Source organism: Delphinapterus leucas, chromosome 17, assembly GCF_059928025.1.
Source record: "Delphinapterus leucas isolate spDelLeu-1000000601 "Yukka" chromosome 17, BTC_Dleu_Yukka2, whole genome shotgun sequence".
Lineage (NCBI taxonomy): Eukaryota > Metazoa > Chordata > Mammalia > Artiodactyla > Monodontidae > Delphinapterus > Delphinapterus leucas.
The window spans coordinates 28,823,268-28,836,042 of record NC_143145.1 but is presented as its reverse complement, the minus strand read 5'-3'; the positions used below and the strand labels follow the sequence as shown (position 1 = coordinate 28,836,042).

The 12,775-nt window shown below is 40.4% G+C and overlaps 1 protein-coding gene across 1 annotated transcript in view; it reads right to left on the bottom strand.

Moving 5' to 3' along the window:
- Window positions 1-10,279, bottom strand: part of SYBU (syntabulin) — a 117,769-nt gene extending 107,490 nt beyond the window's left edge. Inside the window, exons 1-6 of the mRNA XM_022584571.3 lie at window positions 10,268-10,279; window positions 8,380-8,704; window positions 7,678-8,217; window positions 7,344-7,353; window positions 6,843-7,124; window positions 3,356-3,468 (exon numbers count right to left, since the gene is read on the bottom strand). Coding sequence (XP_022440279.2) covers window positions 3,356-3,468; window positions 6,843-7,124; window positions 7,344-7,353; window positions 7,678-8,217; window positions 8,380-8,704; window positions 10,268-10,279 — 1,282 coding nt within the window. The remainder of the gene's footprint in view (window positions 1-3,355; window positions 3,469-6,842; window positions 7,125-7,343; window positions 7,354-7,677; window positions 8,218-8,379; window positions 8,705-10,267) is intronic.
- Window positions 10,280-12,775: the final 2,496 nt, after the last annotated feature.

Genomic DNA, 12,775 nt, shown 5'->3' with positions numbered 1-12,775 from the left:
TCCCTGGAACATTTTTCCTCAAGACTTTGGCTGAACCCCATGCCACAGCTACTTCACTACAAAAAGAAGTAAAAGAGAACAGACCAACAGCCAGAAAATTACCACTGTTCTGTAGCTCCCCCCTCCCCGAAAAAAAGCATTCTCAACTGGGAGCAGAGGGTAGAGAGGCCTAACTATTCTTTTTCAACTGCATCATTTCTTTCTCTACTTCCATATAAACCCAAAGGATTCCTCTGCATCTTGGCTCTTGTGCTTTACCCTGTGAATAACCTTTCTTTTTGCCACTATAAAGAGGGAGAAAAGTGACTTCTTCACTACAAGCTAGAAAAGGAAGGTTGTGAAGGTAAGAAACCTTTCATAAACAGGTCAAGAGAAAGATTTCCAAAGATCTAGAATTTATATGATGATATGGAATTTACAAAGGCCCTTGAATGCTCAAAAATAGGCTGGGATTTTGGTAAAGTAATGGCTAAGAGCTCAGACTTAGTTCTGAGTTTTGGTTCTGCATTGCTATTGACTAGGTTACTTAAGAAAGTCATTTAACTCTCCTCATTTATAAAAAGGGAATTATAATAGTTGTAGTGGAGTGACATAGATAAGCACTTTAAAAATGCCTCACATTTAATGCATACTAAAATGATGTTAGCCATTATTTTTGCTCTTGGTAATTTAATGCATTGAGAAAAATAGATGAATGTGTATCAGTTTCTATAATTTGATAACTGGAGCACGCGTGCCTCCTCTAAAGAAAGTAACCATAAATCAGTGACATATGATTGGTGCCACCAATTCTAGCTCTTTTTGCACTTATTCATTCATATTCTAATTCATTTAACAAATATTTATTGAATGCCAACTCTGTGTTAGGAACTGTGTTACATACTAGAGACAAAGCAGTGAAAATGCCAAGCAGGTCCAGTCCCTCAATTAGCTAAAATTTTAATGATATATACTGCTTGTGTTATTTTACATGTACATGTAATAATTATTCAGTTTTAGGCTTTTCAGGGGTAAGAGCCATATATCAAAATTCTCTGTAATCCTTATAACTATATGTATTAAATATTCATTGACTTAAATTGTAACTGATAATAAATGTTCTTTACACTTATAACAGGTAATTCAAATATTGGTCCATTATTTGAAGATATATAGCTTTTTCCTGTGGTTTGAAATTGTATGAAGAATGCCCAAAGTGTTTATTCTAATAAAAATCAGAGAGAAAGCATTATTATGGGCTTAAGAAAATCCAAAATGAAGTTTTTGAGAAACAAACAAATTGACAAAAGTTAAATATCATTGCTATTGGTGTACTTTAACGAATAAAAGAAGTGTAGGAGCAAAATGATAAAAATTCCCAAGCTGTACTTCAAATAGGTTAAAAACAAATATTTGCCAATTTAGCCTCCATTTTGCACACTACTCAAATACACAAATTTATAATATGTGCAAATTTTCTTGCTATGCTGATTATAAAGTTGAACAATGCATTCATTTTTAAGTCAATATTTGTATTCTTGTAAGTCGTTAACTGGAATAAATATCAATCTTTTTTTTTTTCCTTTCTGTCTGTTCCTGTGGTGGGGTCACTGAGGTAGAGCCAGTTTCAGAACCATGGACAAAGCATTGAGAGTGCTCAGCCTTATGAGAGATACAGGAAACATTCCCCTTAGGTTGAAATATAAGAAATAACTTTATGGTAACCATCTTCCATTTTAATATGTTTTAAGGGCAAAATAAATACTAAAGAATGTTCAGCTGGATAATATAAAGTTTACAGTTTCAAACCCCTTCTATCTTATGGAAAAACATAATGGCCCTTTTAAAGACATGCATCACTGTGATAAATGCATTTAAGTGTCATTAGATTTAATGGCTCCTACTCATTCAGACTATTATACTGTACCTTTTAAAGTTAATTTAATGCGTACTAATGGTGTGAAATTGATGAAATTATGAATTGAGTCTCCCTGGGCACAGGTTAAACCAAGGAGGAAAGGAGAGGACAGGTTAATATTACCTTCCACCCCATTCTTCATCTGTCCTACAAAAGATGTCAGTTCTGCCCTTGGGAAGGAAATGCTCAGTGTTAGTAAGTTGGACTTAAATTGATTTTTGTGGTTTTAAATTCAGGTAACTGTCTGTGGTTGGGTCACTAAAGGTTTGCAGTTCCCTTCAGGGAATAAGAAAATATGTGCACTTCTGAGAGTAAGTTCATATTTTATTCCACAGTTTCAGAGAATTAGATAACTTGTCACTTCCTTTCCTTTCTGTATTCATCTTACAGATTCAATTCAGAGGGTCACTCAGGATATTATTTTGTAATCTCTCCCTCACATCATCAGCAGGTATCAGACAAAATAATGGTGTTTAATCAATTTAAAATCTGAGCTAACTATTATGATAATACATACTATTATTATTATGTGAAAAATTGAAAAATCCAACATTCTGCTCCCAAGAACACTTGATACAGCAAAACTTTGGTTCTTAGTGTCAGGAAAACTGGAATCCAGTTTGGAACTATGACTTGCAAAAATATTAAGGATGAGAAAACTATTCACTTTAATTATGTTTGAAGGGAGAGGAGAAAGAAAAGTATACACTCACTACTTATTGCGGTTCATTTAATATTGATGGATGGATGGCTAAGGGAAGATAGAAGTTTGTAGCTACTCTTTTGCTTCTCTATCAAGTAAAATGATCTCCAAACTAAAAAGCATAGAATAAAACTTTGTAGAGAATACTAAAGCTCAGGCTAATTAATGCTACTAGCTTCTCTTAAGGCATTTAGTTCATTTGACAATTTATGTCCTGGGCTTTATAATCTCACCCTTTGCAAATAGGATTATAAGATTGTTAATGTCGTTGAAGAACCTGGAGATAAGGAGAGATGCTAAGGAGACAGAAATCTAGAAATGAAGTATATAGTTTTGATTTTCACAAATTAGAAGGAAGAGTCTCTAAAACAGTGTTTGGTGAAACCAACATAAAATATTAGGCAATATTCTGAAACAAATAAGAAGATGGCTTCTGAGTACTTGAAAAAGGAAAAAATGATATGCAGAAATCAGCTTGGTCTTCAAAGAATAACTTAGCAAGCATAGCATTTTTTTTTTTAACAGATAGCGTAAAGACTAGTAAATCTGAGAAATGGTCAGGACAGAAGTCACAAAAGCAGAAGTTCACTTAGACAAGACAATTAACACAAAGGAGCGGAGTGGCCTAAATGATGTTATTTTCCCAGGGAAGCCAGAAATCTGGGATTTTTATGTGAATCATTGTGATTTTTAAAAATGTAACTGCAACTTTTTATTAATGAATATGCTCCTGATTCTAAAACAAAACAAAATACATCTGTAGAATGAACCTGGCCCATAGGCTGCCAGCTTGGGACACGTGGCAAAGCATATGGACCTTGGTGAGGCATCTGACAAAGTTTCACATATCATTACTGAGAATTTCTGCCTAGGGGGCAGTACAGACATTACAATTAGATGAGTTCAAATTTAATCTCAATATAAGGAAAACTGGATCTTCCCAGTGATGGCATGGGCAGCCCTTAACGCTAGAAGTACTCACCTTAACCACCATTTGGCAATTCAAAAGACCATATGGGAAAATAACCTGTAACTGAATTTTGAAATTAATGTTAATATTTTCTCATAAATGTGAATACACTATTGTGTATATACATGTCTTCTTTCATTCACTCATTTATTTGAAAACATTTATTAAAAACCTACTATTGCCAAGCACTGTTCTAGGTGCTGAGAGTGCCATAGGAACAAAAATCTTTGCTCTTATGCAGTTTACATGCTATGTTTGCCCTGTTTGGACATTAAGTTATGTGAGCACTTTACAAATGTGTATTTTTGTGTGCTAACTTCATTCTGGAGGTTTGCTCTGTATTAACCATAAGATATGAAGTTACTTGGTGAAAAGCACATGACACTGTGATAAATGGGTGTTGTTAGCTAGTACTTTTATTTATTCATTTACATTTTCTTTCTAAAATGTTTATTATGCACCTGCCATTCTGCTAGGGCAACATGCTAAACAAGATGGGATACAGAGTCAACTAGTATAGGCTGGGATACATGGTCACACTCCACAGGCACCAACATTTTGAATACTTTGGTAACTGAGCAGCCCAAATGCCCTACCTTATCTTCGATCAGCTTTCCACAAACTAAACAAATTAGAAAAGAGGATGAAATCATCTGACACCGGCATTTGTTGTTCCAACATCAGTATAGAAGGGAAAATACCTTGCCTTTGTTTTTAAATCCCATCATGCTGTGGCAAATTAATTCCAAAACGAGGTGGCAAACATGCTGAAGTCCAGTACAGACCCATGAAAGAATCTATTCTAATACAATTTTGGGCTTTTCTATCCATAATGGTGAAGGGATAAGGAAAATGATTTTAAAAAATTACCATGTATTCAAAATAATCCCATCTGATTTTTTATTTAAATTAAAAAAAAAGAAGGGTCAGAAATAACTGGGGGAATTAGGTTGTGACTGAGTTTATTTCTCCTTGTATTGATTCAGCCACAGTCAAAGAATCAATATTCTTTTCCCCCAAATCTGGATCTTGCTGGCTGGAAGGTTAAGGAAGATAATTTTCAGTTGTCCAAGAGACATGCCTACGTTTCTTGAGAAGCAAAGTTAAAAACAAGGCAATAGGTCATTTTTATGCTTGAAAATAGATTATTTAAAGAAAAAAACTCATGGCCCTGAAGAATGCCTTTGTAAGCCATATATTGTTATAGGAAAATGTTTTCTTTTTTTTTCCCCTTTCTGATGAGTGAACATTCTCACTGAAGTTTGTTGGTCATCAAAGTTCATTTTAGAACTAGCAGAGGCACAATGAGTTAAAGTTTCTTAAAAGCATTTTTTTAGGAATGCATTTTAATAATGTTGTTATGGTATTATTAAAATAATATGGTATATTATTTTAATAGTATGGTATACTTCTCTACCTATCTTTTTTTCATAGAGTTTTTAAAAATTCACTTTGAGAATGCCAAGGTTTTCTCATCCCCTTTTTTTCCCAAAGGGATCTCTACAGCAAACCAAAGGCCATAGAGTTTAAGCAAAATGAGTTAATGTGCTCTGAAAAGAGAGACAGAAAAAGCCCACATATGGATGACTTGGTGATTAAGCCTGGGAGACAACTTGAATAATCATTATCATAAATTATAGAATAAAAAGCCAAATATAGCTTCTAGTTTCTACAGAGCTAAATATACTGCTGAGATGTGTCACTCTGATAAAGACTTGAAGTAATTTTAGGAATATTTTATAATTTAAAAAGCTTAATGAAAATTGTCTTTTTCTAGAAGGAATGATAGGTCATTTCTCAGATGGCAACTGGGATGTGCGGTGACCTAGTTCTCTCTCTCGTTGTACCACTGGTCACAAGCTGTTCTGCAGAGCTGGGCTTGCCTTCCTCACCACTTCCGGGAGCACCTCCCAAAGCCTTGCCATTATACAGCACACCCAGTGTTGGGATAATTGTACGTGAATAAGTCTCTTCCAAAGTTACATCTTTATTTTTACATATTTGGAGATGTAACTAACCTCTAAACCTGGTATTTCATGGATATTATTCCTTAGATGAAGGCTAAGTAAAAAAAAATGTGTGCCAATTTAAATGATAGTATTAAGTAAAGAGTACTATAATTTGTATTTAGAGATGATAAACATTGACAAGGATACTAGAGTAACTGAAGTTCTGGAAATAGTGCCTTCTCCCATGGAGAAAAATGCTTTGGAATTTGATGTACTTACAAAATGACTTTTGAAAAAAGTTTTTATTTTGAAATAATGATAGATTCACAGGAAGTTGTAAAGAGAGTACAGAGACATCCCCCCAATGATTACTTCTTACATAGCTATAGTATAATATCAAAAGTAGGAGACTGACATTAGTGCAATGTGTGTGTATAGCTCTATGACACTTTACCCCATATGTAGATTCATATAACCATCATCATAATCAAGATACACAGCCTGGGCTTCCCTGGCGGCGCAGTGGTTGAGAGTCTGCCTGCTGATGCAGGGGACACGGGTTCGTGCCCCGGACCCGGAAGATCCCACATGCCACGGAGCGGCTGGGCCTGTGAGCCATGGCCGCTGAGCCTGCGCGTCCGGAGCCTGTGCTCCGCAACAGGAGAGGCCACAACAGTGAGAGGCCCGCGTACCACACACACACAAAAAAGATACACAGCCTTTCCATCATGACAAAGATCTCCCTCATGCTACATTTTTATAGTCACAGACCCTTTCAACCCCATCTCTAAGCCCTGACAATCAGGGCAATTGTAAGATTACTCTTTTATGCTTATCTCCTACACGCTTTTACTAAAATGTGAGAAAACCACAGGACTGGGTGTTAGGAGATGACTGGTTCTAAGTTTGCCACTGGCTAATTCATGTTCTTGGGCTACTTACTCTCTACCAGCCTCAGTAGCTCATCTATAAAAATGAAGATTTGTACTTTTCTTTTAGGGCACCAGCATTTAAGAGCTCATATGCTTATTTGGTCTCAAATATGATACCACTTTAAAGACTACTGCATGCAAACCAAGTTAATAAAATTTGATTTAAATATGTGGAGATCAACCAGGATTGAGCAGTGTGTTATAAACGTATTCTGCATTAAAACTGTGTCATTGTCACATAACTCAAGAAACCAAGAGCTGCATTATGATAATATATTGCTGCTCTAAAATCTGAAGCAAGTAAAAAACATCATTTCAACCATCTCTCAACGGGACAAGTGCTGCTGTTCTCCCAAATGTGCAGGTGGAGAAAACTTGGCACTGTGATTACCTGACTTCCCTTGCCCCAAAAACACCTTTGGAGGAAGAAGAAGCAAACATCTCTAATATGTGCCCAGCCAAATGTCTGAGCTGGCAGTGCTGCAGTAGAAACTTTAAGTTGAAGATTTTGAACTGCGGGGTTCGAATTTGGCCCTTTTCTGAGAAGGGAGATTCAGACGCTGAAGCTGCTCTTTGCTTCTGCTGCCCAGGGTCAGGGGTCAGGACCAGAGGACCTGCCAGGAACCTAGCAGTGGAGTTTCCTGCTTTCCTTGATGTCACTACTTGCTCAACACTGGAGAACAAGAGAAAAACAACAGGAAAGCAGTTTACTCCAAGTGGCACCTTCCACTTAAAGCTTTAAGAATCTCTTCCCACGCACCAATTCAACCTTACAGATCTCTTCCTCTCTACAATTCACTCCTATTTTAAATTCACCCAGCATGAGGATGTTCTGAGCTCATCAGCTGAGCCCTTCTAACATATTGATGAAAAATGGGTCCTCCCTCCTCACCTCAAATAATCTGGTGAAAAATTCCCAAGGAAGCAGAAACTTGAAAAGTGTCCTCTGGGGACTCTGGACCATCCACGTCGTGGGAGAGATCTACCAAAGCTTTCTTTCTGGATACCATCAATTCTTTACTGAAACTTCATTATCAAAAGGCACCATTTCCAAGCCCCACTCTCACTCCCGAGGACAATTACTAAAGGGATACATCCCCCCACCAACCGACGGCCTGGTCAACCGTGCCTGCAGCAACGAGGAGTCCAGCTTGACAATCTCAATCACCAGACAGGAACACTGTCCCCTCAGCGCCCCTCTGCTGAGCGTCCCCATTTCCCACAACCTTCTTCTGTGTGTCCCCGAGCACCCTGGATACCGCCCCCGCCCCGCCGCCACCACCGGAAGGACGGGTCCCGGGGTCCGGAGCATCCATCTCGGCCCTCATTGGACCACAGAGGATCAGTGGCCCTCCCGCGCCCGTGGGCACTGTCCGCAGACCCCGCACAGACGCCTGCTCTTACCCTTGCTCTCCCAGAAGGGCCCCATCGCGCCGTCCAGGAGGAGGCATCCACGCGCGCCCGGGAGGCCGGGGCCCGGCTGGGCTGGCGTCGGGTGTGGATGGGGCCCGGCGCCTCCGCGGGTGTGCGCTCGGGCTCGGGGAGCCGGGCACGGCCCGCTCCGCCCGCGCCAGCCCGGGCCGGACACGTGGTGCCTTCGCCGCCCGAGCGCTGGGATCCGGGTGGCGGCCCCTCGGCCTCTGCAGCCGCTGGGCCGCGGCCGGGGCTGCGAACCGAGCAGGGAGAAGGGCGGGGACCAAAGGGCCGGCGCCGGTAATGGGGGCGCGGCGACGCGCTCCTGCTCCGGGGGATTCCTGACCCACAGGCTCAGTCCCAGTCGCCAGGGCCCCAGCCGCCTGCGCTGCAGGCTCGCTTTCCCGAAGCCTCTCGGGGTGCAGGCGGCGCACTACACAGGCTCCGGGCTCCAGCCAGCGGAGGGATCCGGGGCTAAGGGCGGGAAGGTGTGCGTTGCACGACCTCCCTCTCACGCCCGCCCAGGTCCGCCGGGTCTTTGAGGCTGGAGTGCGCCTCGCGGTCTTCACTCACCCCAGTTAACCAATGCCCTGTCCCCGCGCAGGAGGCGCAAACCACTGAAAACCGCAGCGTGGACCTGAGGTGTCTTTTCTCCCCGGGAAAATTTCTCTGGCGACCGCAGCCTGTGTGAGGCAGCGAAGGAAACATTGCCCAAAACTCAGGGTGAAGACTTAGCCACAAGCTCTTTCCGACTTCTCCAGTGACCTTGGGCGCCTCGTCTAAACAAAGTGTCTCCGTCCGAATTTCCTGGTCCTGGGGATAAACGTGGCCATTCACTTTCTAACTCTCAGGACACAAATAGCAATTGCGCTTAAAAAAACAAGGTAAAATACCCTAGACTTCTTTAATATAGATATAATTTGCATCGACTTTAGGCAAGGCTGAGGGGAACCTCGGCACTGGGAAGAAAAGGGTTCGAATTTGTGAGTCGCAATGCAAAACTAGTCCCACTGCCTGCTTTCCTGGGAAGGTAGGTTTTTGAAGAGATTGGCGGGAAGGTACTCTCTTCTCTCAGACTTGCCAAGAGCCCCCGTTCGCCCCATCAAGAACATTCAGCTTTACTAAAGAGGTTCACGATGGAACTGGTTGCGTCCTTCTGGCCAACCAAAACTAAGGGTCAAAGGGCAGTCACCACCTTCAGGCTAAAGGCTCTTCCAGGTAAGTTTCTTGTTAGATTAATCTTCGTTTTTACCCCTAAGGGGAGCTTTCTGTACAGAAGACTGCTTTTGGAAAATAGCATCCCCGTCCTTACCCTGACTCCCACCCCCACCGCACCCCCACCCCTTTCCCTGGCTCCCCTTCTCACCATATTCAGGAGAGCTTAGCCCACACAGTCAACTTACAACAGACTTCTATTTCTGTGTGTGAGAACTTGGCAGTGCAGAGTTTATACAATTGAAACCCATCAGTCTCACATTACTTAATTTGGCACATGTTAAAGGTATGAAGCATTGTAGTCTGTCGTTTCAGCTCCTTTTCCTCTGGTGATCCCTTCTACTTCTCTCTGATCGTAAAGGCTTAGACTCTAAGATTTCTTCTCTCTGGTGTTTTCTAAGTCTTGGAAACCCCTTCCTCCATGAAAAATGCAGATTCATAACATAATGGAACTCCCTCACAACAAAAATTCTTCTTTTGACAAAGCTTGACACTACTAGGTCTTAGTATGTACCTTGTGCTGTGCCTCTCTCTTCACCTGCATTCAAGGTCACCAGTGAGTTGAAGCCTTCCTTGACTTTTTAGTAGCAGAGATCAATCCATCCCTTTGGCTCCTTGTCAGAACTGCTGTCTGCATCAGGATTTTCTTCACCGGCTCATGGTCTCTTGGGACTGTGTTCTGGGAATTTGGTTTTCTCTCTTCCTTCTCTCCATAATCCAGGATTCCAGGCCTTCTGCATCACATATTCCTGGGTTATTTCCTTTGAATCCCTCCTAGTTTCTTAGAAGAATATTGTGAAGCTAAAAAAAGAAAGTTAATATTAGAGTGCCATGGAAATGTAAGATAATGATAACGCGTCTCATGCCCTTGCAAGTTTACAACTTCCTTTAAAGGAGAGATTCCCACCTTTTTTGGAAGGAAATGTCATCATATTTTTATTCTGAAACCTTCAGAGCACTGGGAGTGTGTGTGCATTCGAGGTGGGGTGGGATCGGTTGGGTATGGGGTGGTAAAGTGGGGGAGAGGGAAGGGTGGTGTGGAACTGATGTTGATTTTATGAGTGGGAAGTGTCACGTGGACCAGAAGATGGGAAGAGGAGAGGGGAAAGTCCTCTTCTGCCATCAGAGTGGCTGCAGTGCTGACTGCTGTGGAACAATGGGTTGGGGGAGTTGTCCCCACAAGCTTACTTTCTTACTCATGGTCAATATAATTCCTCCACAGTGCATCTTCTGTAAGATGACCTTCTGCAATTAAGGTTACAATAAATACCTCTAGATGAATATCAAAGCACAAGCCACTGAATTCAAACTTACCTGGGCATATTACAAAAATACAGTGTAATTATAGAAACTGCTGTAGAACTCATTTTAAAAGAAAGGGTTAAACCAGGGGGTTTATAGAATCTTGGCGATAGAAGGAACTTTAAAAGATTAACTAGTCCAGCCTTTGAGATGTTGTGTCAATCATGCTTCCTCAGTTCTTGGGTTAAAAAAGTCTTTCTCTCTTATCTACTTGTTTCTTCTTAGATACTAGATTTGAATTAGACTAGAGAAAATTCTTGTATGGTTTCTCTAGACTTGAGAATAAAGTTAAATAACCAGCTCACAAGTTGGGAAGGTTCAAATGAGGCACAGAAGCCACATGGTCCTTTCAGAAACCCAGAGTTAAAGGAAAACACATTCAGTTAAAGTGATTGCAAAGAAATACCAACTTTTCTTTTCTGGGACTAAACTGTAATTGTCTTGTGCTAAGAATATTTGAAGTTTAGTTCTTCACAGCTTTTATCAAAATATATAGAGCTAGTACCTGTCTATAATTTATTTATTCATTCAGCAACATTTACTCAGTACCGTATTCCAGACCTATTTTGTTTTTCCTCATCCTTTTTACATTTCCATAAAGCTTATTTAAGTTTTATTAGATTGATATGTTACTCCTCTAAGTTACCAGAATGGGGAAAAAACTCATGTTTGCTGAGTATGTACTATGTACCAGGCACCAATTCATATCATCGAATTTAATTATTACATTTTCCTTAAGAAGTTGTCACACTTTACTGATGAAGAAAAGGAGGTCAATGACTTGTTTACAATAACAAAGCTAGTAAATGTTGGAGTGAGGATGTGAACCCAAATCTTTCTGACTATTCTGTATTCCTGTTCACTGCTGGGGCTTTCTGGAGGCAATGCCTTTATTCAAAGAAATAGTCAAATGGGAGAAATATTAGATGCTACTGAAGGATGGACAGGGAGTGGATTTGGTCAACTTATGTCACTCAACTCAAACAAAAGACAAGTAGCTTTGCCTTTTCTTGTAGAAAATCTAATCAAAATCCTTGGGAAGGGGCTTCTTTGGTGGCACAGTGGTTGAGAGTCTGCCTGCCGATGCAGGGGACGCGGGTTCGTGCCCCGGTCCAGGAAGATCCCACATGCCGTGGAGCGGCTGGGCCCGTGAGCCATGGCCACTGAGCCTGTGCTCCGGAGCCTGTGCTCCACAACGGGAGAGGCCACAACAGTGAGAGGCTCGCGTACCAAAAAAAAAAAAAAAATCCTTGGGAAGATTGGAAAACTGTGTTAGACTCCCTTAAACCACACATATGATGATGAATATTTATTTAAAATATTTGGAAGAAAAATTATGTATTATAATTCCTAGATCTACACTGTGACTATAAAATATTTAAAGTATTAGCCAAGCCAACAACTTTTATTCATAACAGATTGTGTTAGTGAAAGGAGATGCATGGTGAGTTTGAACAAACTGTATACCCTTTCTGTGTCTACAGTTTTTCGTCTGTTAAATGGAAGTAGCAAGTATAATGCTTCAGGAGTTTGAGGTGCCAAAGGAAATAATGGAAACAAAAATGCTTTGAGAACTATGGCTACATATACATTCTTGTATATGACAACAAGAAAGGAGCTAAATGGAAATCACATAGTGAGCTTAGTGGAAAAGGAATATTTTATAATTCATGTAAGCTTTGATCACAGTTATGAAGTTTTAGCCTAAATGGAAAATGTGTAGGTTATTTAATATCTTCCATCTTATAAATGAATAAACAAATGCTCAGTGGAAATAAATAGTCTACAGTCACATCACATTCTTAAGAATATTGTTGAAAATTCTAAAATAAGAAAGTGATACCATCGGACGAGCCAGAATTAGTCAATAACTATTTTTTGAGTACCTACTATATATCAGGCACTGTTTTAGGTGCTGGAAACGTAGTGGTGAACAAAACAGTTTTCATTTCTGCTGTGCAAAGTCTGATATTCTAATGGAGTCAGAAAAAATATATGAACAAACAAATCGTTTCAGGCATTGATAAGTGTTTTAGAGAAGTTAAAATAGACAATGTGGTTATGATGCCAAGGTTTTTGGTCAACTGAGTGAAAGGGGGTGCAGTTTACTTTGATGGGGCAAGATGTGATTGTGATGGTTGGGATGAGAATGGGAGAAATGATTAGCTCTGTTTTGGTCATGTGAAATGTCAAATAATAATCAGGCATCCAAATGGAGCTATGGAAGCTATGGAAGTCTGAAGCTCAAAGGTTGGAGATAAACATTTGAGAGTTTTCATCACATAGACAGCTTCCAAGCCATGGAGTTTTTTTAAAAGTGGGTAATTTGTTCTTAACTGTAAAGGGCTTTCTTTGGTCAGGTTGCTGTGTAAGTGGGGTAGTTCTAACATGTCT